The sequence below is a fragment of the Apostichopus japonicus genome, chromosome 7, assembly GCF_037975245.1.
Source record: "Apostichopus japonicus isolate 1M-3 chromosome 7, ASM3797524v1, whole genome shotgun sequence".
Taxonomy (NCBI): Eukaryota; Metazoa; Echinodermata; class Holothuroidea; order Aspidochirotida; family Stichopodidae; genus Apostichopus; species Apostichopus japonicus.
In genome coordinates, this window is record NC_092567.1 from 1729861 (window position 1) to 1753193 (window position 23333).

The window sequence follows — 23333 nt, forward strand, 5'->3', positions numbered from 1 at the left end:
GACATGAACCCTGAAAGCATTGCCTGCATCTATGAAATATTGCTTCAATGCTTCTACACAACAACATCAGAATTTAAATGTGTTGTACACAAAAATCATTATATCATCATTGGTTTCTTTTCTTATGTTGTTTAAAACTAATATACCATGGTCAGTATTTGACAAAGCATATATATAGCAGCAATTATAAACATGTCAATTGTATCATTGTTTTATGGCAAGAGTATTACACAATGCCTTAGTTTGTATACATGTTTGAATATACAATTCATAGCATCAAATGTTACAAGTGTTACACTGTATACATGTTTTACATAGCAACATGTTATCTATGTCTCTACATTAATTACACCAGTTCACTGTTTTACAATATCTATAGATTGGTAATGGTGTAATGTCATAATAAGGATTTCAATGGTATTATGTACTGTATATTTCATGTCACATTGGCAGTTACAAACTCTTTATCATGGACAAGTCAACTTTAATAGCTCTTAGATTGGAAAAAGCTGGTCAAAGCTGTAGCCATTGAGATCTTTCACCTACAAAAGATCTAACAGTTTATATTCTGAAGGTGTTATTGAGATTGTTGATGTGAGTCATAATAATGTTCAAAGTTGAAATGTTTTAGATGTCTTTGTTAGTCCCAACAAGAACTACAGTAGTTGAGAAACTGTTTCAAATTATCCTTTATGGTAATATCTACATATTCTTGGTAGTGCCTTGTAGCAATGAGGAAACATGATATATCCCTGTATGTTGTCTTGAAAGCATGACCTCTGACCTGCCCCTGCTTGAACCCATTGTTGTTATCCCTGCCAACCTTCCAGCTAAAACTAAAGAGGACCACTTTGATAGGCTTGAGATGATCCTAGCACACTCCAGTAGTCTTAACTCATTCATTATTGATGCATCTGTAGATTTGTTTTTTCTTCATCTCGCCTTAATAATAATAATAATCAATGCATCCGATGCCACAGATCCCTGTAACTGTTGTAATCCTCACTTTGTTCTAAGATCCAACAGGTGAAATCTTTCTACAGGTCAATCTCTTGTGTGTTTTACTGTAGTTAAACCTTTTTACAGGTCCATTTCTTTGCTGGTTTAGTGACCTTTTCTTTGTCATTAAAGGTATTACCCTTGGTAATTCGTTGCAGTATTTTTGTACACAAATTTGATGTTTATAGTGTCAACTTTCCTCAGGTTCACTAGTAGACTACCTATTTAAATTCTTGGGCCATCATGTCACGGCTAATTCTTTAACTTAGGAATTAAAATTCCACTGAAATGGCAGGACTGTCTTAAATTTTGTAGTTAAAAGCTTCAAAAAGGGTGTAAATTTCATACAGTAGGTTTTAAAATACCACTAAAATTGGTAGGACTGGCATTAACTGTGGAAAGCAAAATTTGCAGAACAGAATTCATAAATTTGCTAAAAACAAAAAGCGAACCATGTTAACCATAAAATGTGGTCAAAACACATAGTTCTGTTCTAGGTTCTGGGCTGTGTGGTAGCGAAAACACATACTTCTGTTCTTGGTTCTGGCTGTGTTGTAGCTAAAACACATAATTCTGTCCTTGGTTCTGGGCTGTGTCATAGCTGAAACACATAATTCTGTACTAGGCTGTGGGCTGTGTCGTAGCTAAAACACATAATTCTGTTTTAGGTTGTGGGCTGTGTTGAAGCTGAAATGTGGTAATTCTGTTCTAGGTTATGGGCTGTGTCGTAACTAAAACACATCATTCTGTTCTATATTCTGGGTTGTGTTGTACCTAAAACACATAATTCTGTTCTAGGTTGTGGGCTGTGTCATAGCTAAAACACATTTAATTCTGTTCTAGAATGTGGGCTGTGTCGTTCCTGAAACACATAATTCTGTTCTAGGTTGTAGGCTGTGTCGTTCCTGAAACACATAATTCTGTTCTTGGTTCTGGGCTGTGTCGTAGCTAAAACACATAAGTCTGTTCTGGGTTCTGGGCGGTGTTGTTCCTGAAACACATCATTCTGTTCTAGGTTGTGGGATGTGTTGAAGCTGAAATGTTAATTCTGTTCTACAGTAGTTATGGGCTGTGTCGTAGCTAAAACACATAGTTCTGTTCTGGGTACTGGGCTGTGTCATTCCTGAAAGACATAATTCTGTTCCAGGTTGTGGGCTGTTGAAGCTGAAATGTTAACTTTGTTCTAGGCAATGGGCTGTGTCGTAGCTAAAACACTTAATTCTGTTCTAGGTTGTAGGCTGTGTCGTTCCTTAAACACATAATTCTGTTCTAGTTTGTAGGCTGTGTTGAAGCTGAAGTGTTAATTCTGTTACCTTCCAGCTCCCCCGTGTTAAGAACATAGTAAATATATTAATCCTAATTCCACCTTGAAAACAGGATATCTTATAATGTAGTGACAATTCCATCAGTGTATGCGCACAAGTTCTTACACTGTAGTTCTGACATTTTCTACATGCCATTCACAGTTGAGTTTATAAGGAGCAATTCGCTATGTGGATACTTCTAACATTCTACATTGTAACAAATCATGCAAATGAGAGTCCATAAACTATATGTTAACGTCCCTCACTTCCACCCCCCCTCCCCCTCTCCCCCTCTTCCTCTTCCACTGGCACACATGATATTACCATCAATCCTATTGTACAGTACATAAATATAAAAAAAAACATGAATGTGCAATGCAACCTAATCAGGCGAAATTCTTCAACATTATTTCAAATGTTGCAAAATATAGCACCATACATTTTCCAAACTGTCCACCCTGCCTTAGACCCCTCCCCCCATGATATAACACCTTGACCCACCGGTCCAAACATGATCACTGCACCCCTGGTATAGTCTTGAACTATTTCCAAGATACATGAGCAACTTGATCATTGTATGCCTTTGCAACAATGTGGGCAGTGAGGCCACAAGATCAACTACTGATACATGAGCCAAATCCCACTATTTGAATGTTCATACCGATAGACACATTTAAAGATCTGTAGAAATGGATTTTGACCATCACCATTAGAGGGCCACCTGAACTAATGCCAGTTTCTAATCTAAGGATCCCATTCACTGTAGTTACAAGACTCCAAATACTACATTGTAAGTTTTATTTAACTGGAAATTGCCTATTTAGCTTTTATTATAACTACTTCGGGTCATATTACACTGTAAACCATACTAACTGCAAGGGTTTAATCACACAACTTTGTATTCTTCAATTTAATACTGATCAATGGTATCTGTAAATATAAAGGATGATGAAATGTGCAGTAACATTACAATACTATATTTCACATAATTACAAAGGGCAGGACGTTATTATATAACCATTTACAATATTATACACAGTATTCCATATACAGAGCATTTATGGGGCCTCAGTTTATACTGCAGATTTAATCTATATAACCTTCCATGTATGCACATCACTTCTCTCTTGTTAATATTGTATATACTGCACTGATACCATCACTGACAGTAGTAGTCACATCACCACAAACATGCTAACACAGGAGCTTACTTTGATATATGTGACATATGCAAACCCACACATATTACTCCCCAGGCGCTTTTGCTACAAAAATGGGCAGTTTGCGTGCACCAAGGACTTCTGGCCGCTCCCGGGCCGACTTTCTGGATTCGTATGAGGAACCACACGGCCGGAGTGGCCGTGTCGGGGTCCTAAAGACGGCAACTTTAGATAACCGTAGGTTGTCACCTTCATATGCAGCTCACGGAAGGAATGGATCTGTGACAGAGCAGGATCTAGCAGTTACCACAGCCCAGGATCCAAGGAAGGCTGCCCTCTATGTGTTTGGAGAAAAGTCACAACTGAGGGTAAGTGGGGAAGCCATCGATCAATTTCAATTGATATTCTCAAGTATTGGTCTCTAGATGAAAATTAAAACAACCAGTTTAGTCTGCAAAGACTAAGGTGAAGGGTTAGAAGTATCATATTAATATATGTTGAAAGGGTATGTTTCCAACTTTTGTTGTTAAATTTTACAATAACAGCCATGCAGCAGTGCAAGGTTAAAATATAGCATGAGGGATCCTCTTAACATAAAACTATTTATCTTTAAAACAATCAAGATTTTATACAAGATGCCGCAGGCCTCGACAAATACGGTCGCCAACTCGCCAGTGGCGAGTAGAATTTTGCGACTGGCGAGAAAAAAATGCATTACGCTCGACATTTTGGCGAGTGGCTCATTCGGTCACTGCCTTTATACGATAGGCTTACTATTAACCTGTGAGCCAATCAACTAAAGCCTATTGCCTAATGTTACATATTACAGTAGTATTATCAAGTGCACTGTTACAAGTATGTCCTAATCAACAGTTCTGTTCACCAGCTCGAAACTAAGTTGATACTAATCGCTCAAACCATGGAGGTAACACAGATGATGCACGATAGGTGTAACCAAAATGGAAAACAACAAAATGCGTAACGACAACTCAAACAGGGGTACCTTGTGTGTACGATCGGTACAAATAAAAACAGTGTTGTCAGTAGGTTAATCGCAATTGCGCGATAAAGCCTACCTGACATATCAATAAGTAAAACATTGTATCCCAAATTCACAAGTCAGTAATATGAGGCATAGCTTCGGCTTGTGTCGACAAACTTTCAGTTATGTTACCAAATTGTTAACCCTTATTATGGCTAGCAACAAAAGACGAAACTTTGAATTCATCGGGGTGTTGAAGAACTTGGGAGGATGGCTGACCATTAATCAGAAAAACCCAGATGGCTTGAAGAAATAAAGGAGGAAATTCAAAATGAGTGGTCTCAACTCAAGTCTCAAGTCAGTGGCAACAATATATCATTTGTTCCCCTTCCCCCAGCTTGTAACCCAGGAAGACTGCAACAAACTATCCTCTGTTGTCTGAATTATTTAAAGTAATGGTGGTTCTGCCAGTGAGTTTTGCATCTTGTGAAAGGTGATTCTCAACCGTCGGTAGAAGCAAAAGTTCCCACAGAGCACTTCTCTTGCCCCAGACTCTAAACGATTTAACGCAAATTTCTGAGAATGGCACATCCATGACATTTCAACCCTATCACATCAATTGACCAGAGGTAATTTTCCAGCAAAGGGCGACGTCACACCGACGGATATCGATCCCCAAAAAGCAAATCACCACCCATCCATATCTTCGAACGATTCAACTTCATTCAACACCATCATTTATTCATTTTACCAAAGATAAGTAAGCAAGCAATATTCGCGGAAACCTTAGCAGAAACAGAATGTGTGCTCAAAAAGAAGAAAAAAATCCTGCGTATTTTCACAAAAGTCTGAGCTTTGTGGTTTCTTCCTTCATCAGCAGCAGAAATGTATATATTCCTATAAGAAAGTTTATTGCAGTGAACTTGAAGCAAGTCCAAATCACATTTTTGTTCAACGACCAATGTCAATGGGAGATAACTGTGTGACATCACGCACTATTTTTACGTGAATTATGTACGGAGATTTTTCAGGCGCGGTGACTTTTTACGAAGTGTAGTGATACGAACTGAACTTTCAAAGGAACAAACGTAGAATAATAATTTTGCAAAAATAACATTACATATCTCGAAATGAATAACAGGAAGTTTATTGGATTAACTTTAGTAAAAAAAAAATGATAATTCTCGAAACCTGACCAACGAATGCTGTAAGTCCGACACTCAGTAATCGATCGATCATAAAAATAATTGTTAGTACCAAATGTTATCTTAACTTGTTAGAAATACTAACACATGTATACACTGATACAGTAGTCTGATGTCGTATGTCAAGTGAAAGTTTAAGATGGTCGGCCATGTCATTGCTTATTTTTGTGGTCACTTTTACAAAGCAAGTCCTAAACACTTGTGACAATGTTTCAACGTTTTATATTTTCATATATATCGTGTTTTAAACATTTTTGACGAACCACAATTTAAATAGATCGTTTTTGCTGTAAACAACTAACTAGTAACAGTAACACTAAACGGCGACATCCTTAGTTATGCCATATACTACCTAGGCGTATAACACACAAACAACTAGCGTAAAAAAAAGGCGAGTAAATTTAACGTTTTAGCGAGTAGAATTTTAGACTCTGTCGCCAGTTGGTGAGTAGATTTTAAAACATTTGCCGAGGCCTGTTAGATGGTATCATTTACTTGAAACGACTCTGATTTCTCCTCAGGCATGTAAGACTGATCCGTTCAATAAATGGGATTTCATTCCGTATGACTTCCTGGAGACGAGGCACGTCAAGGCGAGCTTCAAGAAACTAGTCAAGGCTTGCCAGCCTAGTGTTAAACATGTGGAACCAGAGTATGGCTTTAGGAGACAAGTGGAAGAATCTGAATGGTTATCACAGGTGAGCTGGAGGAATCACTACTTGCAATAGAAAACAAGGAGACAATCCATGGAGTTACAGATCTCATCTCCTACATGACAGAAGTCATTGTTGAGTTACTTCTGAATGCATCAGTTTGCTACTTTTGTTAATAGGCTGGAGTTAAGGTTTTAACATATAGTTTAGTTTAAAGTTTAGTAAAAAACAATATGACCTAAGCATCAATGTTGTTTCAGGCAAGTCATGAAGTTTGTACCAATTTCACCCCTGACCTACCTTCTATGCACATCATATGTTGAAGTCAATGGTGTTCCAGCCATACGTATTGTATGGTCATAGTGTACAGGTAGTCAACTTTATCAAAATGCTAGATATGAAAATTTGATATGCTTAATGCTCAGCCGTTTCTATTTAAGGTTGTGTGTCTTTGATTCTGCTATAGGATGAAAGTGGCTTGTCATCTTACTATTTGCATACATCTACTGTACCTACATAGCTGAATACACACCATGTGTGTATGTAACAGCTCTACCTTTCTCATTCTGCATTCAATTTAGTTAGGGAGAAAGTCAGTTAAATGTAATTTGTGGCGTAGTAAGTACTGTACTTCCATCAAAGCGTAATGTTTGGTTTGATCATTCATTCTTTAATATTTAAGGTGTCAGGTCATCATTGCATTCAAACATTATAACCACAGGATAGGCAATCCACCAGAGTAACAAATGTTGGAGTAAAAAAATCTTTCAATTAAGAGGATGTAACATTTTGATCTCATAGATTCAGAACATCCTCCAATTAGCAGGAGCTGTAGTGGATCTGATGGATCTACAGGGATCATCTGTCATGGTCAGCTTTGAAGAGGGATGGGACTTCACCACTCAGGTAGGAAGGTGATACTAAGAGGGGGAGGGGAGGGAGGAGGGGGCCTTCAACAATCATGTATTAAGGTGATACTTAGAGTATGGGTGCGACTTCACCACTCAGGTAGGAAGTTGATACTGTACTTAGAGGGAGGAGGGGGGCATTCAACAAAGAGGTATTAAGGAGATACTTAGAGGATCGGTTGGACTTCACCACTCAGGTGATACTTAGAGGATGGGTTGGACTTCACCACTCAGGTGATACTTAGAGGATGGGTTGGACTTCACCAGTGCTAAGGTAGGAAGGTGATACTTAGAGAATGGGTGTGACTTCACCACTCAGGTAGGAAGGTGATACTGTACTTAGAGGGTGGAGGGAGGCATTCAACAAAGAGGTATTAAGGTGATACTTAGAGGATGGGTTGGACTTCACCAGTGCTAAGGTAGGAAGCTGATACTTAGAGGATGGGTGGGACTTCACCACTCAGGTAGGAAGGTGATACTGTACTTAGAGGGTGGAGGGAGGAGGGGGTCATTCAACAAAGAGGTATTAAGCTGATACTTAGAGGATGGGTGGGACTTCACCACTCAGGTGATACTTAGAGGATGAGTCAAACTTGAACACTCAGGTATTAAGGTGATACTTAGAGGATGGGTGTGACTTCACCACTCAGGTAGGAAGGGTGATGCTTAGAGGATTGGTGGGACTTCACCACTCAGGTCATGCATATTCATGGTGTATACTTCATTAGTAATATTCCTGTTATACTTGATTAGTAAATATTCCTGTTATAAACTTGATTAGTAATATTCCTGTTATAAACTTGATTAGTAATATTCCTGCTATATACTTCATTAATAATATTCATGATACATATATATGTGCTTAGTAATATTCCTGTTATATACTTGATTGAGTGTTGTGCCTGACTAATGACAGAAGAATTACATTTCTGAATTCTTATTTGTATGTTCTGTCCATGTTCAGGTTGTTTCTCTTGCCCAGCTGTTGATGGATCCTCATTACCGGACTATTGAAGGATTTAAGGTCCTAATAGAGAAGGAGTGGCTTGCTTTTGGACATCGTTTTTCACACAGAAGTAACCATACTGTAACCCACCAAGCTAGTGGATTTGCCCCTGTATTTTTGCAATTCTTAGACTGTGTTTTTCAGGTAATGACAATACATAGCAATGATAAACTGGTTATTAATTGCATTCTGTCTGTCACAGAGTGTATGTACCTACCTGTAGCTGTACAGCCAAGCAGTCACCTATATTATGAAATCATTCATATTTAGAAGAGTGAACATAGTTTATTATTAACATAAAATTAACAGAAGCAAGCAGGATGTACCTAGCTGTACAGCCAAGCAGTCACCTATACCAGGAAATCATTCATATTTAGTACAATAAAGGTAGTTTATTTTTAACATAAAATGAACAGAAGCATACAGCCCAACAGCCACCAATTTCAGTAACACAATTTTCTTATTAGGGGTAGGGTACTAATTATTCAACCTTACTAAATAAGGACTTGTCGTGTCTGTTTTGTTAATGGAGGTTGTAATGGGATAACCTATTAGGTGAAACAGTTGTTGTTTATTTATGGAAGAACACACAAGTAATTATATGACTTGCTCGAGAGGGACAATGATTTACAAATGGGCTCTGAAAACCTAAAACCTAGGGCAATACCAAAGTGAAGTTAACGTTTACAGCTTTGCACTGCAAAGTGTTACTATTTATAAAGCACATTAAATATAAAATGAAAATTGATGGAGTAACAAACAGTCCAGTACAGTGTATTTGTGTAAACATTTGTTTGTTGCAGTCAGTATTGTAGAATGAGGTTCATTAGATTACATTCAGGTAAGCTGTTATGTCAGCATATCTGTAAATATGAAGATTAAGTAACCATCATTGTGGAGGTTAACTGTATGTAAAGAATGTAAAGTATGGAATATCTTCTTTCTTTCCTTATGACAGGTTCATGAACAGTTTCCAATGTCTTTTGAGTTTAATCAGTATTATCTGAAAATGCTGGCTTACCACTACATATCCAGCAGGTTCCAAACGTTCATGTTAGACTCAGAATGCGAGAGATATGAAACAAGTGAGTTATTAACCACTTCTTATCACTTCTAACCAAGCAGGAGAATGTCACATTTGAAGAGTTGTAGGTTGTAAGCTGTACATAAATAAAGAGTCTGTGAGCTGCATTCTCACATGTATAATGATGTTAGTAATCAATGGTATTCTGGCCTCTGTTCAAGGCATTTACCTGCTGAACCTTTTATGCTAAGTTGTTCAATTGTTAGTTAGTCAATTGGTGTCTAATTTGTTAAGACTTTTTTGTGCAAATCTTGTTCCCACATGTAATGCTACCATGAAGAATCCTTTTTCTCATAAGACATTTGTTGTAAATGAGGGTGGGAGAGTGGGGCTGTACATGGGGGTGGGAGAGGACTGCTATACATTAGGGTGGGAGAGGGGACTGCTGTACATGAGGGTAGGAGAGTGGGGCTGTACATTAGGGTGGGAGAGGGGGGTGTTGTACTTGAGGGTGGACGAGAGGGATCTGCTCTGTCAACTACCATGGGGTTGGGATGACTTATGTATTTTGTTTTCCAGTTATATTTATAATATTCTAGTTGGTGTCCAGTGAACAGAACTACTTGCAGAAAGTCAGGTTTACTTAGGCCACTTATTTTGCAGGTATGACGGTGCTAGAGAGGGGTCAGGCCAGAGGGGTTGATTCAGGGGATAGTGACACCGAGCAGGCTCGTATCCCAGTCAGGTCCATTTGGGATTATATGGAGAAGATTCACAAGAAGAGTCAAGTCTTTTTTAACCTCATGTGGACTCCACACTCTACGGTAAGTCAGACACAGAGCCTGGTGTTGATTGGTCGTTTTCAAGTTTTTAAATGATTCAGACCAATCTGCCCAAATGTCTATGTTAACACTTCATGTACGCTGGTATTGTCGGAAAACATTTGAACATTGCAGTGTGGAAAGTGCATCCTTGTGATTCATAGCCAGTTTAAACTGGTATGGTATGGACTGTTCTTTAAACTTAAACATTCATTGAATCTCATCGGTGTGAGTTCAGATGATAATGAGCCAATGAAAGCCAGTGAGGCTTCTTCGCGTGTTCCTGCTTGCTGGAGGATCTAAAATACATACATACATACATGAGTAAACCAGCTCGGCTCCAGTTATGAGATCTATTTGATGTTCTAACATACAATACTTGAACATTCTCAGCTGTGTATGTGTCCTTAACCGATATAAATCTCATCTAGTGGCATATTCAAATCATTATAATAGCTTCTTCAATCACAGACTTTTTCATTAGCTTGAATTTTTTTTCAATTTAATTACATTTGCATGACATTTTGGGTGTCTTTTATTCTGACTTTTGAAGCCAGAAACAATAACTGATTTACCCATTTCTGTTACCAGCCCTTCGGTGAACTGCATGCTTTTGGGAATTAAAGATCGAATTGCAAAGACAGCCAAAAAATTGCTTTAATGTTTATGTTTTAATGTATATTTAAATATGCTAAGCATTTAGCTATGTCGTAATGTAAAGATGAAAAATATAGACAAATATGTTTTACGGTCACAATTGAAGTGGTTGTTTTAGTATTTTGTGTTCCTTTGTCTGCTGCTGCTTCACTCTTCTGTCTGTTTCTTATTCAGATATTGAGGCCGTACACCAACCTGTCTAAGTTGAAGATCTGGGATTACTACTTCTCTGATCAGTTATTTGGAGGTCCGTCATATGATAGAGAACTCTATGAGAAGTCCATAGCTGAAGATGATGAATCACCCTTGACCCCAGCTGATAGAAGAACAGTTAATGCATGCTATGACAATGTGTTGGAATCACAGCCAGATATGCAGCGATGGCTGCTAGAGGTTAGTGTAACACATCCATGGTGAAGCACAAGACCACCATATGTGTGGTTAGTGTAACACATCCATGGTGAAGCACAAGACCACCATATGTGTGGTTAGTGTAACACATCCATGGTGAAGCACAAGACCACCATATGTGTGGTTAGTGTAACACATCCATGGTGAAGCACAAGACCACCATATGTGTGGTTAGGGAAGGAGAAGCCCACCATATATGTGGTTAGTGTAACACATCCATGGTGAAGCACAAGACCACCATATGTGTGGTTAGTGTAACACATCCATGGTGAAGCACAAGACCACCATATGTGTGGTTAGTGTAACACATCCATGGTGAAGCACAAGACCACCATATGTGTGGTTAGAGTAACACATCCATGGTGAAGCACAGGACCACCATATGTGTGGTTAGTGTAACACATCCATGGTGAAGCACAAGACCACCATATGTGTGGTTAGGGAAGGAGAAGCCCACCATATATGTGGTTAGTGTAACACATCCATGGTGAAGCACAAGACCACCATATGTGTGGTTAGTGTAACACATCCATGGTGAAGCACAAGACCACCATATGTGTGGTTAGTGTAACACATCCATGGTGAAGCACAAGACCACCATATATGTGGTTAGTGTAACACATCCATGGTGAAGCACAAGACCACCATATGTGTGGTTAGTGTAACACATCCATGGTGAAGCACAAGACCACCATATATGTGGTTAGTGAAGCAGAAGCCCGCCATATGTGTGGTTAGAGTAACACATCCATGGTGAAGCACAAGACCACCATATGTGTGGTTAGTGTAACACATCCATGGTGAAGCACAAGACCACCATATGTGTGGTTAGGGAAGGAGAAGCCCGCCATATGTGTGGTTAGTGTAACACATCCATGGTGAAGCACAAGACCACCATATGTGTGGTTAGTGTAACACATCCATGGTGAAGCACAAGACCACCATATATGTGGTTAGTGTAACACATCCATGGTGAAGCACAATACCACCATATGTGTGCTTAGTGTAACACATCCATGGTGAAGCACAAGACCACCATATGTGTGGTTAGTGTAACACATCCATGGTGAAGCACAAGACCACCATATATGTGGGTAGTGAAGCAGAAGCCCGCCATATGTGTGGTTAGAGTAACACATCCATGGTGAAGCACAAGACCACCATATGTGTGGTTAGTGTAACACATCCATGGTGAAGCACAAGACCACCATATGTGTGGTTAGTGAAGCAGAAGCCCGCCATATGTGTGATTAGAGTAACACATCCATGGTGAAGCACAAGACCACCATGTGGTTAGTGTAACACATCCGTGGTGAAACAGAAGCCCACCATATATGTGATAATTGTAACTTATCCATCGTGAAACAGAAGCCCACCATATGTGTTAAGAGTTTTCTTTTACTAGTAAATAAAGTTAAATGCAAACTGAATAAATGTTTGATGCAAAACTTTGCCATAACTATTCTGGCTCTGTGTCTACTAACCCATCTTGTCATAGGTTGTTGTCTTTTAAAAAAAAAACTGATCAAATGTTTGTTGTCAAGAATCCTTGATACTGTTCTTTTCAGAAACTGATGTAACATTTTGTTTCCATATTTTAGGAGAAAAGAACCCTGGAGGCAGAACTTGATAAAAGAATGGTTGAATGGAAGAAGTTGCTGGAAAAACTAGACAGTGAGTTTCAGACTAAGAGGCGGAATGTCTCATCTGATTTAGAGGAGGCCAGAGCACAGGGGATGTCAGCACACAAGAAGACCACCATTGACATCCTTATTAAGGTACATTGATACATATATATATATATATATATATAACTAGGGCAATCACAATACTGACGTTACTTAGACTTGTGGTAGTGCTTACGCCCCAATAATCTCAAAAAGAACAAGAACAAGCTCTAACTCTTATGTGCCATGAAGCGCTGTAAACACTAAAACCAAATCAATCAGGCAAAAATTTGCTTTGGGGAAAAGTTGACAAGGCGACTTTTGGTACATTAGATTTTGCAGAATATGTTTGGTATATTCATAGTATGTGGATGCTCGCTAGTGAGTAGTACATGTTGTGATTAGAGGCCGTCTCTGCTAGGTCATCAGCAGTTGTTAGATACGTAAGCATTAATACAGTTCATTATCAATATTATTATTATTTATATTCTTCTACCGGCCAGTTGACCAGGGTGTTAATACGATATGTTAAATATAATGTTTCTTTTCCTTTGTCAACACCCTGGCCCTTCCCTCCCCACCTTTCCCGGGCATTCCTACAATCCACTTATTCATCTCATTTTACTCTCCATAGGGCAAAAACACAGGTGACATTCAGCCCAAAGGATTTACCTACCAACATCGATTTGAACCGCACAACTTCATCAATCCACAAAACTGTGATTACTGCCAGCAATTGCTGTATGGAGTAGTCAAGCAAGGGGTCAAAGGTCAGACTATCCATCTATGTAATAGGGTGTCATATATATGGGGGTACAATTATTGAAGAAGCTATGAAACATTGTGTAATGGAAACACAGAACCATAGCTATGTAATAGGGTGTAATATATGGGTGTAAGATTATTGAAGCAGCTATGAAAAATTGTGTAATGGGAACACAGAATCATAGCTATGTAATAGGGTGTAATATATGGGTGTAAGATTATTGAAGCAGCTATGAAAAATTGTGTTATGGAAACACAGTGTCATAGCTATGTAATATGGTGTAATATATGTGGGTGTTAGATTATTGAATCAGCTATGGAACATTGTGTAATGGGAACACAGAATCATAGCTATGTAATATGGTGTAATATATGTGGGTGTTACATTATTGAATAAGCTATGAAACATTGTGTTATGGAAACACAGAATCACAGCTATGTAATAGGGTGTAATATATATGGGTGTAAGATTATTGATTAAGCTATGAAACATTGTGTAATGGGAACACAGAATCATAGCTATGTAATAGGGTGTAATATATATGGGTGTAAGATTATTGATTAAGCTATGAAACATTGTGTAATGGAAACACAGAATCATAACTACGTTCAGGTGGTTTAATATGCCAGGTAATGCAAATTGAGTTTAACAGTCTGGTTGATGAGAATACTGTGTTCTATCATAATACTATGTGTCTCTGGCTGATGAGGATTTGTAATGCTTTATTTAGTGTGACTTATATAACGTCATACAATTCAAGAATATTAATTCTGCTAAAACTTACTTCAACACAGGAATGAAGTGCTCGGATTGCGGCTACAATGCTCATGACACATGCGTTCCCAGTATTCCAAAGCAGTGTCGCCGACAAGGATCAGGTCGTGACCAGGTCAACTCACCTCCATCAAACCACGCCACAGCTGACAAAGAAGAGGAGGAAACACCAGTGGAAAACCTCGAACAAGGAGGTCTGTAAATAATGGGGAGAGGGGGAGCAAGGGGAGGAGGTTTGGGTGACAAAACTTGTGAAAATTTAAAACAAAGTGTAATAAACATTTTTAAGTCAATGTAATTATCAGCAATTGATTGTTGTTCACATCAAGTACACACTACCCAAGTAATCTTTTATGCAAATCAACCTAATGTTGCTCCATGTTATATTTATATCATGAATTCAAAGTGCTTGAAGTAAAGTACAAACTACAAAAGATTGTGTGGAAGGTTAAGAAGAAAACAGAAAGCAATAAAAATTTCCCGGTGGTTATAGAGAACACACTGTGTATAAGCAAGATGTTCATATTTGTTGTTTAACGTTGATTATTGCCTGTTATTTTCAGACTATGAAGAGTTCCGTGGTTAAGATCTTCATATTTGTTGTTTAACATTGATTATTGCCTGTTATTTTCAGACTTTGAAGAGTTCCGTGGTTAAGATGTTCATATTTGTTGTTTAACATAGATTATTGCCTGTTATTTTCAGATTATGAAGAGTTCCGTGGTTAAGATGTTCATATTTGTTGTTAAACATCGATTATTGCCTGTTATTTTCAGACTATAAAGAGTTCCATGGTTGCGATGTTGGTATTTGTTGTTAAACATTGATTATTGCCTGTTATTTTCAGACTATGAAGAGTTCTGTGGTTAAGATGTTCATATTTGCTGTTTAACATTGATTATTGCCTGTTATTTTCAGACTATAAAGAGTTCCATGGTTGCGATGTTGGTATTTGTTGTTAAACATTGATTATTGCCTGTTATTTTCAGACTATGAAGAGTTCCGTGGTTAAGATGTTCATATTTGTTGTTTAACATTGATTATTGCCTGTTATTTTTAGACTATGAAGAGTTCCGTGGTTAAGATGTTCATATTTGTTCTTTAACATTGATTATTGCCTGTTATTAGCAGATTATGAAGAGTTCCATGCAAATATCCCGGACACCATCAGTCATCAAGGTTACCTCTCCAAGAGAGGAGCAAGATTAAAAGGATGGAAGCAACGATGGTTTGTCCTTGACTCACAAAAACACCAGGTGAGAAAATTATGTTATGTTATATTCAGGTGATTTAAAGATATATTTGAAAGGAAATATGTTTTCATCTAGTACGTACTTCATCAGAGCCCCCCACACAGCTGATTTCTTGTCCAAGCACAATCCATCAAACTGAAATTCAGAAATATCTCAATTAGATTAAGGAAATATAAAATAGGATGCTGCTCAAGATTCCACTTTTGTTTTGTGCACATGTGGGTTCTTATCATAGCAATATTCAAAGTTCTCTCTGGAATTCTTGAATAAACCCGGTTGAATGTTTATGTTCTTTTTTTAGTTGAGGTATTATGAAACAGAAAACGATTCTCAGATGAAGGGCTACATCGACCTGAAGGAAGTGGAGTCTGTTCAAACAGTGTTTATACTACCCGGCAACTCTAAGGAAATGGGAGCCTTTGATGTAAGTAAATTGAGTACACGTTATTGTGTGTCACAGGGAAGGAGGAGATTGGAGGGGGTTGGTTAGAATTAGGGGATGAGGGGGTAGGGTTGCACTAACAGGAAAGAATGAAGTCAGTAAATGGTGACTCTAAAGCCCGGGTCACATCTGCGCGATTCAACACGCGATTCAACTCGCAACTAAATCGCGCGAATCAGAAAAGTTGCTTCTGAGAAGTTGCGCTGATTAGGACATTGCTCTATTGCAAATCAACCCAAATCGACGGCGCAACTTTTATTGCGCAACAAGTTGATACCTGTGTCTAACTACGCGATTCAACTTTCAATTGTATTGCAAGTTGAATCGCGTGTTGAATCTCGCAGATGTGACCCGGGCTTAATGGAGAGTCACTTAAACCACGTATGTATTTGAAACGGAGAGGCACAAGTAGGTGATAGGGTTTATAAGCTGTTATGGTAATATCTTTAACTCTTGTTAGATGAATATGCACTGCTACTAATCCTTTAAGGATAAACATATAACAAGTCCCAATTCATCTGAATGCTAATTAGCTTTGGATTACAAGGCAAAGAAGGGTTGTTGCAACTGGTTACAAAGTTTCTGAGAGTCATTTGATCCTTGTAATGTGATTATATCTCTATATATAGATGAAGACAACCAAGCGAGTCTACAATTTTGCAGCTGACACCAAGAGTGCATCAGAGGAGTGGATGAGCAAGATACAGGATTGCCTCTCGTAGTAACTGGTGGATGAAACACCAATACATCTCAGGGATTGACTGATGATGAGAGAATCGTTAACAGAAGGGATAGTTAAGCTGCAGTAAACATGGCTGGCAACGTGTACTCAATGTCCCATGGACCAGAAACTGATAGGACACCCATATCAATCATTGGCTATCCCTCTATTCAACTAAGGGGACAACCATATGGACTATAATACCAGTGATTGACTGATAGGACACCCATATCAACCACTGGCTATCCCTCTATTCAACTAAGGGCACAACCATATGGACTATAATACAAGTGATTGGCTGATAGGACACCCATATCAACCATTGGCTATCCCTCTATTCAACCAAGGGCACAATCATATGGACTTTAATACCAGTGATTGGCTGATTGGACACCATATTTATCATTGGCTATCCCTCTATTCAACCAAGGGCACAACCATATGGACTATAATACCAGTGATTGGCTGATTGGACACCCATATGAATCATTGGCTATCCCTCTATCCAACTAAGGGCACAACCATATGGACTATAATACCAGTGATTGGCTGATTGGACACCCATATGAATCATTGGCTATCCCTCTATCCAACTAAGGGCACAACCATATAGACTATAATACTAGTGATTGGCTCCAGGATACACAACTATTCAACAGTAGGAACAGCCATACCAGTCATTGGGAGATAAAAGTACTCCTGTTAGTCCTGTAGAGGTAGAGATAATGATATCACTCTAGGGGGCTGGACGACATCTATATCAGTCATTGAGAACCACACCTATCTTGGGCAAAGAGAGTTTACCTGTGAGATTGAGAAGGATGACCTGAAGGTGTAGCTCTGATGGTAAAGCCCTGATTACCTCATGGTGTAGCCCTTGATGGTGATGACCTCATGGTGTAGCCCGATGACCTCATTGTGTAGAGCTGATGGTGAAGCCCTGATGACCTCATGGTGCAGCCCTGATGACCTGATAGTGTAGCCCTGATGACCTTATGGTGTAGCTCTGATGGTGTAGACATGATGGTGTAGCCCTGATGACCTGATGGTGTATTCCTGATGACCTTATGGTGTTGCCCTGATGGTCTTTTTGGCAGACAGACATGTAGGGTTCAGTAGGAGACATTAAAACCATTAGGCCTATTGTAGAAGCTATGATTGATAATTATTGTGATCAACAAGTATGGGCTTTCAAATCAATGTAAAACATTGTAGTCATTATTATAGATTAGATAGTATTGTTAAGTTTGTTAGCATGCTCTTGTACCAGTAAGTGACTTTGATATATTTTATGGGTCATGTAACCATGACAATGATGCTTACTAGATTTTCTTATTGTAAAGTGTTCTCCAAACTTCTCCTAGGTAATTTATTGGTTTTTATTGATTCTTCTCTAAGCTATGACTCTTTGTATGAAGTGTGATACTGTTAGTAGTGATATTAAAGGTGATGTGTGTTTGTATCCTAGTTTGTAAAGGAAATAATACATCACCAAAACTATTAGGCACTAATTTTAAATGCTAAAATGGAATATGCTCCATCTTGAAATAAGAAGTGATTTCTAGAGATCTGTTTCCTGTTTGCTGCTTTTATCCATCTGGCAAAATCAGAGATGGCTATTTCTAGAAGGAAAGATTTATAAAATTATCAAAACCTTGATATTGATAGTTATTCAGAGATAAAGACTCAAGAAGTTATGAAATGTTGTAAGAGTGCAGAAAGGCTTGTTGTTGACAGGTCATAAATGTATGACAGACGTACAAGATATTGAAACCATGAGGCAGTGCTGGTAATTCATTTCCTTATAGCATACAAAGATGAATGCTAAATGTGTGATAGCCATTGACGATGAGGCTACACAAGATAAATATTTGATGTATGTATGCTGGAGGCATGGAGTTGACATACAGCATTCCCAGCAATATTTCACATCTCCTTAAAAGTGTATACAGTGCAGCTACTCAGAATTTCAAGTCGAAACACTTCCCATTTTGCCGTACAGTACCAAGCAGTATACTGTAGTGTCATCTTACAAGACTAATATATTGCTAATTCTTGCTTGTTAGTCATGTTGGAAAATGGTTGACTTCGTGTGATGTGATCCTGTAATGCTAGATGTGTTGTATGCTTTCCTACCTTGAACCATGTATTGGACAGTCCATTCCAGCTATAATCTGCACAATGTCATGTAATAGGAATAGAGTAGCAGAAAACAGAGACTACTCACTAGTAACCCAATGCCATGTAGTAAACCTGTACAGCATTACAAATCTGAAAATCAAAATTGTTCTGTTTATAGAAATAAGGACAAATGTTGGTATTTAAAGTGCAAAATTGTTTGTTGTTTTGAATCATTTAGAGGGAAATATTAGTTGGATGTGATTTATAATTAAAAGATATGCTTCACTTGCCTGTTGTATAGAATAAAGAGGTTTAAGACATGATATATATTTACAGGGTACCTATATTATCCACTAATAACTAATCACCATTGTGGAATCAATTTCTTAAACTATCAATATATTTTAGTACTTGGCTGAAAATATGTACTTTTAGCTTGACCCATCAAGCTCTAGTTTTAGCTTGACCATCAACTCTAGCTTTAGCTTGACCATCAAGCTCTAGATTTTAGAAATTTGCCTAAAATGTTTCTTCTTTTTTTCTTTTATGATTGTTGGTTGCCCTCACAGACTACTGAATAATATGCAAACTGGTAACAGCAGCAGATCCAGGATAACTAATAAGATCACAAATTGCAGAAACCTAGCATATGTGTTCTGTAAGTGGACAAGGGGGGGGGGGGGGGGGGGGGGTAGGGATGAAAGGATGAAGAAACCGAGTCACTATTGTTAACATGATTAGATGTACAGCTGCTACTAGCATAGACCTGTTTATTTCTTAAGCTAGGTATTGCTTATGTATAGTTTATATTTCTAGGGTTAAATAAAGTACTTCATGCAATCAAGTATTTTCTGTATTACAAGTTCCCCTAATAATGTGGTTGACACAGTAATATTTAATATATATTTTCAAGCACCAATCTTCATAAGTCTTGGATTCAATCTGCATATTGTTACTGTTTGTATTCTGTTGTCAGAATACAAACAATGAAGTCACTCCATGTGAGGTAGTAGTTACAAAATGCTGGTCAAATTACTTAAGATTGTGTTTTTAAGCTTTACCTAGGTCAATAGGAATTAAAGCTATCCATATGCTTGACCTCCTGCAATAACTTTTGGAACAAAATGTTGCTTGCAACCTTGCACATACTGCTCAACGTGAGTACTTTCTTAACTGAGTGGTGAAATTAACATGCAAAACATATAATTAGTTATGCAATCAATATTTTGTGCTATCTAACACAGCAGAATTTGCATATGTGTAAATATAAGTATTAGTCAAATTTAAATTGGGATTTTTTTTTTTTTTTTTCATTTGTGGGTGTTAGACCATTTGAGAAAGTGTAATACTTGCTAAAGATTAGATTTCAGTCAAGTTGAAACAGGTGATTTGAAGTGGAGATAAGTAAGTTTTGATAACAGCTGATTTATTTGGGTATGTAGACAGGTTATATTATAGAGTGTATAACCAATGTAAAGCTATGAGTCTTGTAATGTGGTATTAATAAAGATTGACTTGTTTTTGGCTTTCTATGATCCTAAGTTAGTGTATTTTTCTTTATTTGTATCTCAAGCAGTCTTGTAAAGCAATAATAAGGGTAATTCTAGATTTGGCCATGATGAGCAGATTCAAATCTGCCTGTACTATTTAGTAAAACTTTTGATAAAACAAAGAGGATTGATGCTTGGAGTCGCAGCAGATGTAGATTTGGAAAGCAAAGCTAGTTTTATTAAGTTAGTAAAGTGGTGGAAAATTAACATTTAGAAGGTGTGATTTTACAATTTCTGTAGAAGATCAAGTTTGGTTGCTGCCTTAGCTTTAAGCCGACCTATAATGTTAAGTTTGGTGGTTGGTTCAGATTTTTGCGAGATGGGTGGATAATTTAATTCATCCTTTTGTGCCTAACATTGTAGTTTACAACAGATTGGTAATATTAAAACAAATGTTGGCTCCATGTAACATGTTTTTCTGACCCTCCCTACACCATATTATCTGAATTTCATTGTAGATTCCAGTTTGTGATTTATCTTAGCATGCTATTGGGAAACAGTAAACCATACAGTAATATGATGTAAACAATGCTTGTTGGGTGGACCTTACTCTGTAAATAATTGGATAAATGCTGTTACGTTTACTAGTCAGTATAAAGTATACTCTTGTTATTTTATTGTTGATGTAGCTCTTGGAGAAGTCTGTAAATATTATGAATAACTCCAAACCCAATGGGAAGATTATGCATGGAGATGTATAGCTGTACATAGATATGTGTGTAATAATTACCTGCTACCAACAAACTCTTGGAGAATCAATAATTTCTGGAAAAAATTAAAAGGTGCTACAACTATTTGATTTAGCAAACAGAAAACACGGTCAAGGCTTGGGGTTTCTGGTTTCTGGTAAGACATTTTGTCCCGTGTCATATTTCTTAGAAAGGAAGTAGGCAGCACCATACTTCAAATATTACTTTGTATCTGAAATTTGTTGTTGTTCACTGAGAGACTTCTCATTTTGGACATTTTCCCTAGACTTTGATTAAAAAAAAGCTATTTATTAAACTGTGTCTGAAGGAAACATTTATGAGGTCACAAACAGGGAAGGTCAGGGAAGCTAATTTGAGCTTTCATATAATGTTGTTTTTTCTATGAATTGATTATAAGTGCTTTCGTTAGATTTGATTGTTGGTGAGGGCTTGTATATTAGTTCCTTTGGGTGGGTTGTTGGTGCACGCCTGGTTGTTGCTGTTTGGTAAACACCCCAGCAGCTGCAGTGGTTTACTAAACTGCTGTCATGAAGTTCATTAATATCTCAAATGTTGAAGTTGGTATTGAAATTAATTAAGAATACAACAAGTGTCACATTTGCAACTCACAGCCCCACATAAGTCATTCAGTATATTTTGAAGGGATTGCAAAGTACATAAGAGATATGCCAAAGTGAGCTTTTGAATCTAGAAACGTTGCATTCGTAATAAATTGAAAACCACATGGTATAATTGCTAATGGAAAGACTAAGCTATGGAGTCAATTTATTGTCAGCTTCACAGATTAACTAACATTTTTATACCAGATTTTTTTCTTCCCTATTTAAAATTCCACCTAATGTGTAAGAATAGTATTTCTTTCATGAATATTCATATTCTAACTGAGTACTTTTTATAAGTCTAGAAATGCTAATGTTAAGCCTTTTTTTCAGTCATGTGCAATGCTTGCTCTTTTCTATAATGTCTTGCTCAATTGTTTTTGTTTTTCGCGTACATCAATTTTTCATTGTTGTCAATAAAATTTATCTAACCATGTATACAAATATCAGGATGTGTTATTATTCAAAATAAAAGGAAGTATGACATTTCAATCACTATCATTCTACATTCTCTATAATCATCATGTTTGAAGAAATGGATCGCTTTTCGGCCTTTTGGCTATGATCATGTGTAGTATATGTTCCCCTCAGGCGCGGCGGAACGGACAAATTATTGGGGGGGGGGCTAATGTGTGGAGACTATCTAAGCGGAGCGCCACCATCGGTTGGCGCGGAGCGTACAAGAAAACTTTGGGTTTTTTCAAACCCCCAGATGGCAGGAAACGGCACTTACCGAGTGTTTTATGCTGCGAATACCTAGCCCTAAAGTATAGGTCTCAAGCCTGCAATTTCTCAGATTGCACGTAAAAGTCTGTAAAAACGTAATTTGTATATCCGATGGTGTTTTAAGAGAGTAGCTATTACTCGTAGTGTACTCGCGAAGACGTTTTTGAGTGTAGTAAGGGCAGTGGCGGAGCTAGGGGTATTGGTCTGGGGGGGCAAGAATGGTCTGTAGGGGCGCTTTCAACACTATCTAAGCGGAGCGCCACCACAGTTTGGCGCGGAGTGTACAGAAAATTTTTGAGTAAAGACACTCCCTAGATTGCAGGAAATGACCCTTTCCGGGCCTTGCTAATTTGCAGATAAACGGAGAATAAATAGGTGTCGTCGCCATTTTGTCGAAAAATTACACCAACAGAATATGACAAATGTCAATAGGTGTATGATAGCGCAATAAAATAGTCAATAATCGCGAATAAGTAAAAGTATTTAAAAGCTGAAAAAGGGCACCAGAAGTCCATTTGAGTCCGTCGGGGGGGGGGGGGCATCCGCCCCTGACTGTATATATGGACGCTCCGCCACTTAGTAAGGGGATGTTGGAAAACTGGCTGAAATGAGGCAAGTCATTGGCCTAAGACGAAGTTGTGTTACGCTTACCGATACTCACACTCACTGCTTCCACTTTTCACGGGGCGTGGAGACGCGGTTGGGGTGACAATGTGGTCTATAGCAGGGGACGGGCCAAGGGTCCCCCAGCAATTACTAAAATTATTACACCTATATAGTATACTTGTGCATCGGACAGATCGACAAGTATGCATTGCAAAATGGGCAGATGCACGTTTCGGAGCCTTGGTAAATATTGGGGGGGCTTATCATG

At 38.1% G+C, this 23333-nt stretch overlaps 1 protein-coding gene across 27 annotated transcripts in view; it reads left to right on the forward strand.

The window, feature by feature from the left end:
- LOC139969956 (myotubularin-related protein 13-like) overlaps positions 1-22225 on the forward strand; it is a 113407-nt gene extending 91182 nt beyond the window's left edge. For 14 of the 27 annotated variants that reach the window (XM_071975382.1, XM_071975384.1, XM_071975390.1 and 11 more), the window contains 13 exons: positions 3560-3831; positions 6172-6348; positions 7105-7209; positions 8176-8361; positions 9176-9302; positions 9905-10065; positions 10894-11112; positions 12732-12908; positions 13432-13567; positions 14358-14531; positions 15466-15593; positions 15892-16014; positions 16662-22225. In XM_071975382.1, the coding sequence (XP_071831483.1) occupies positions 3560-3831; positions 6172-6348; positions 7105-7209; positions 8176-8361; positions 9176-9302; positions 9905-10065; positions 10894-11112; positions 12732-12908; positions 13432-13567; positions 14358-14531; positions 15466-15593; positions 15892-16014; positions 16662-16754 (2078 nt within the window). In that variant the 3' untranslated portion in view covers positions 16755-22225. Of the gene's footprint in view, positions 1-3559; positions 3832-6171; positions 6349-7104; positions 7210-8175; positions 8362-9175; positions 9303-9904; positions 10066-10893; positions 11113-12731; positions 12909-13431; positions 13568-14357; positions 14532-15039; positions 15081-15465; positions 15594-15891; positions 16015-16661 lie in introns of those variants that run through there. The other 13 variants (XM_071975397.1, XM_071975398.1, XM_071975402.1 and 10 more) reach the window with 4 other exon arrangements.
- Positions 22226-23333: the final 1108 nt, after the last annotated feature.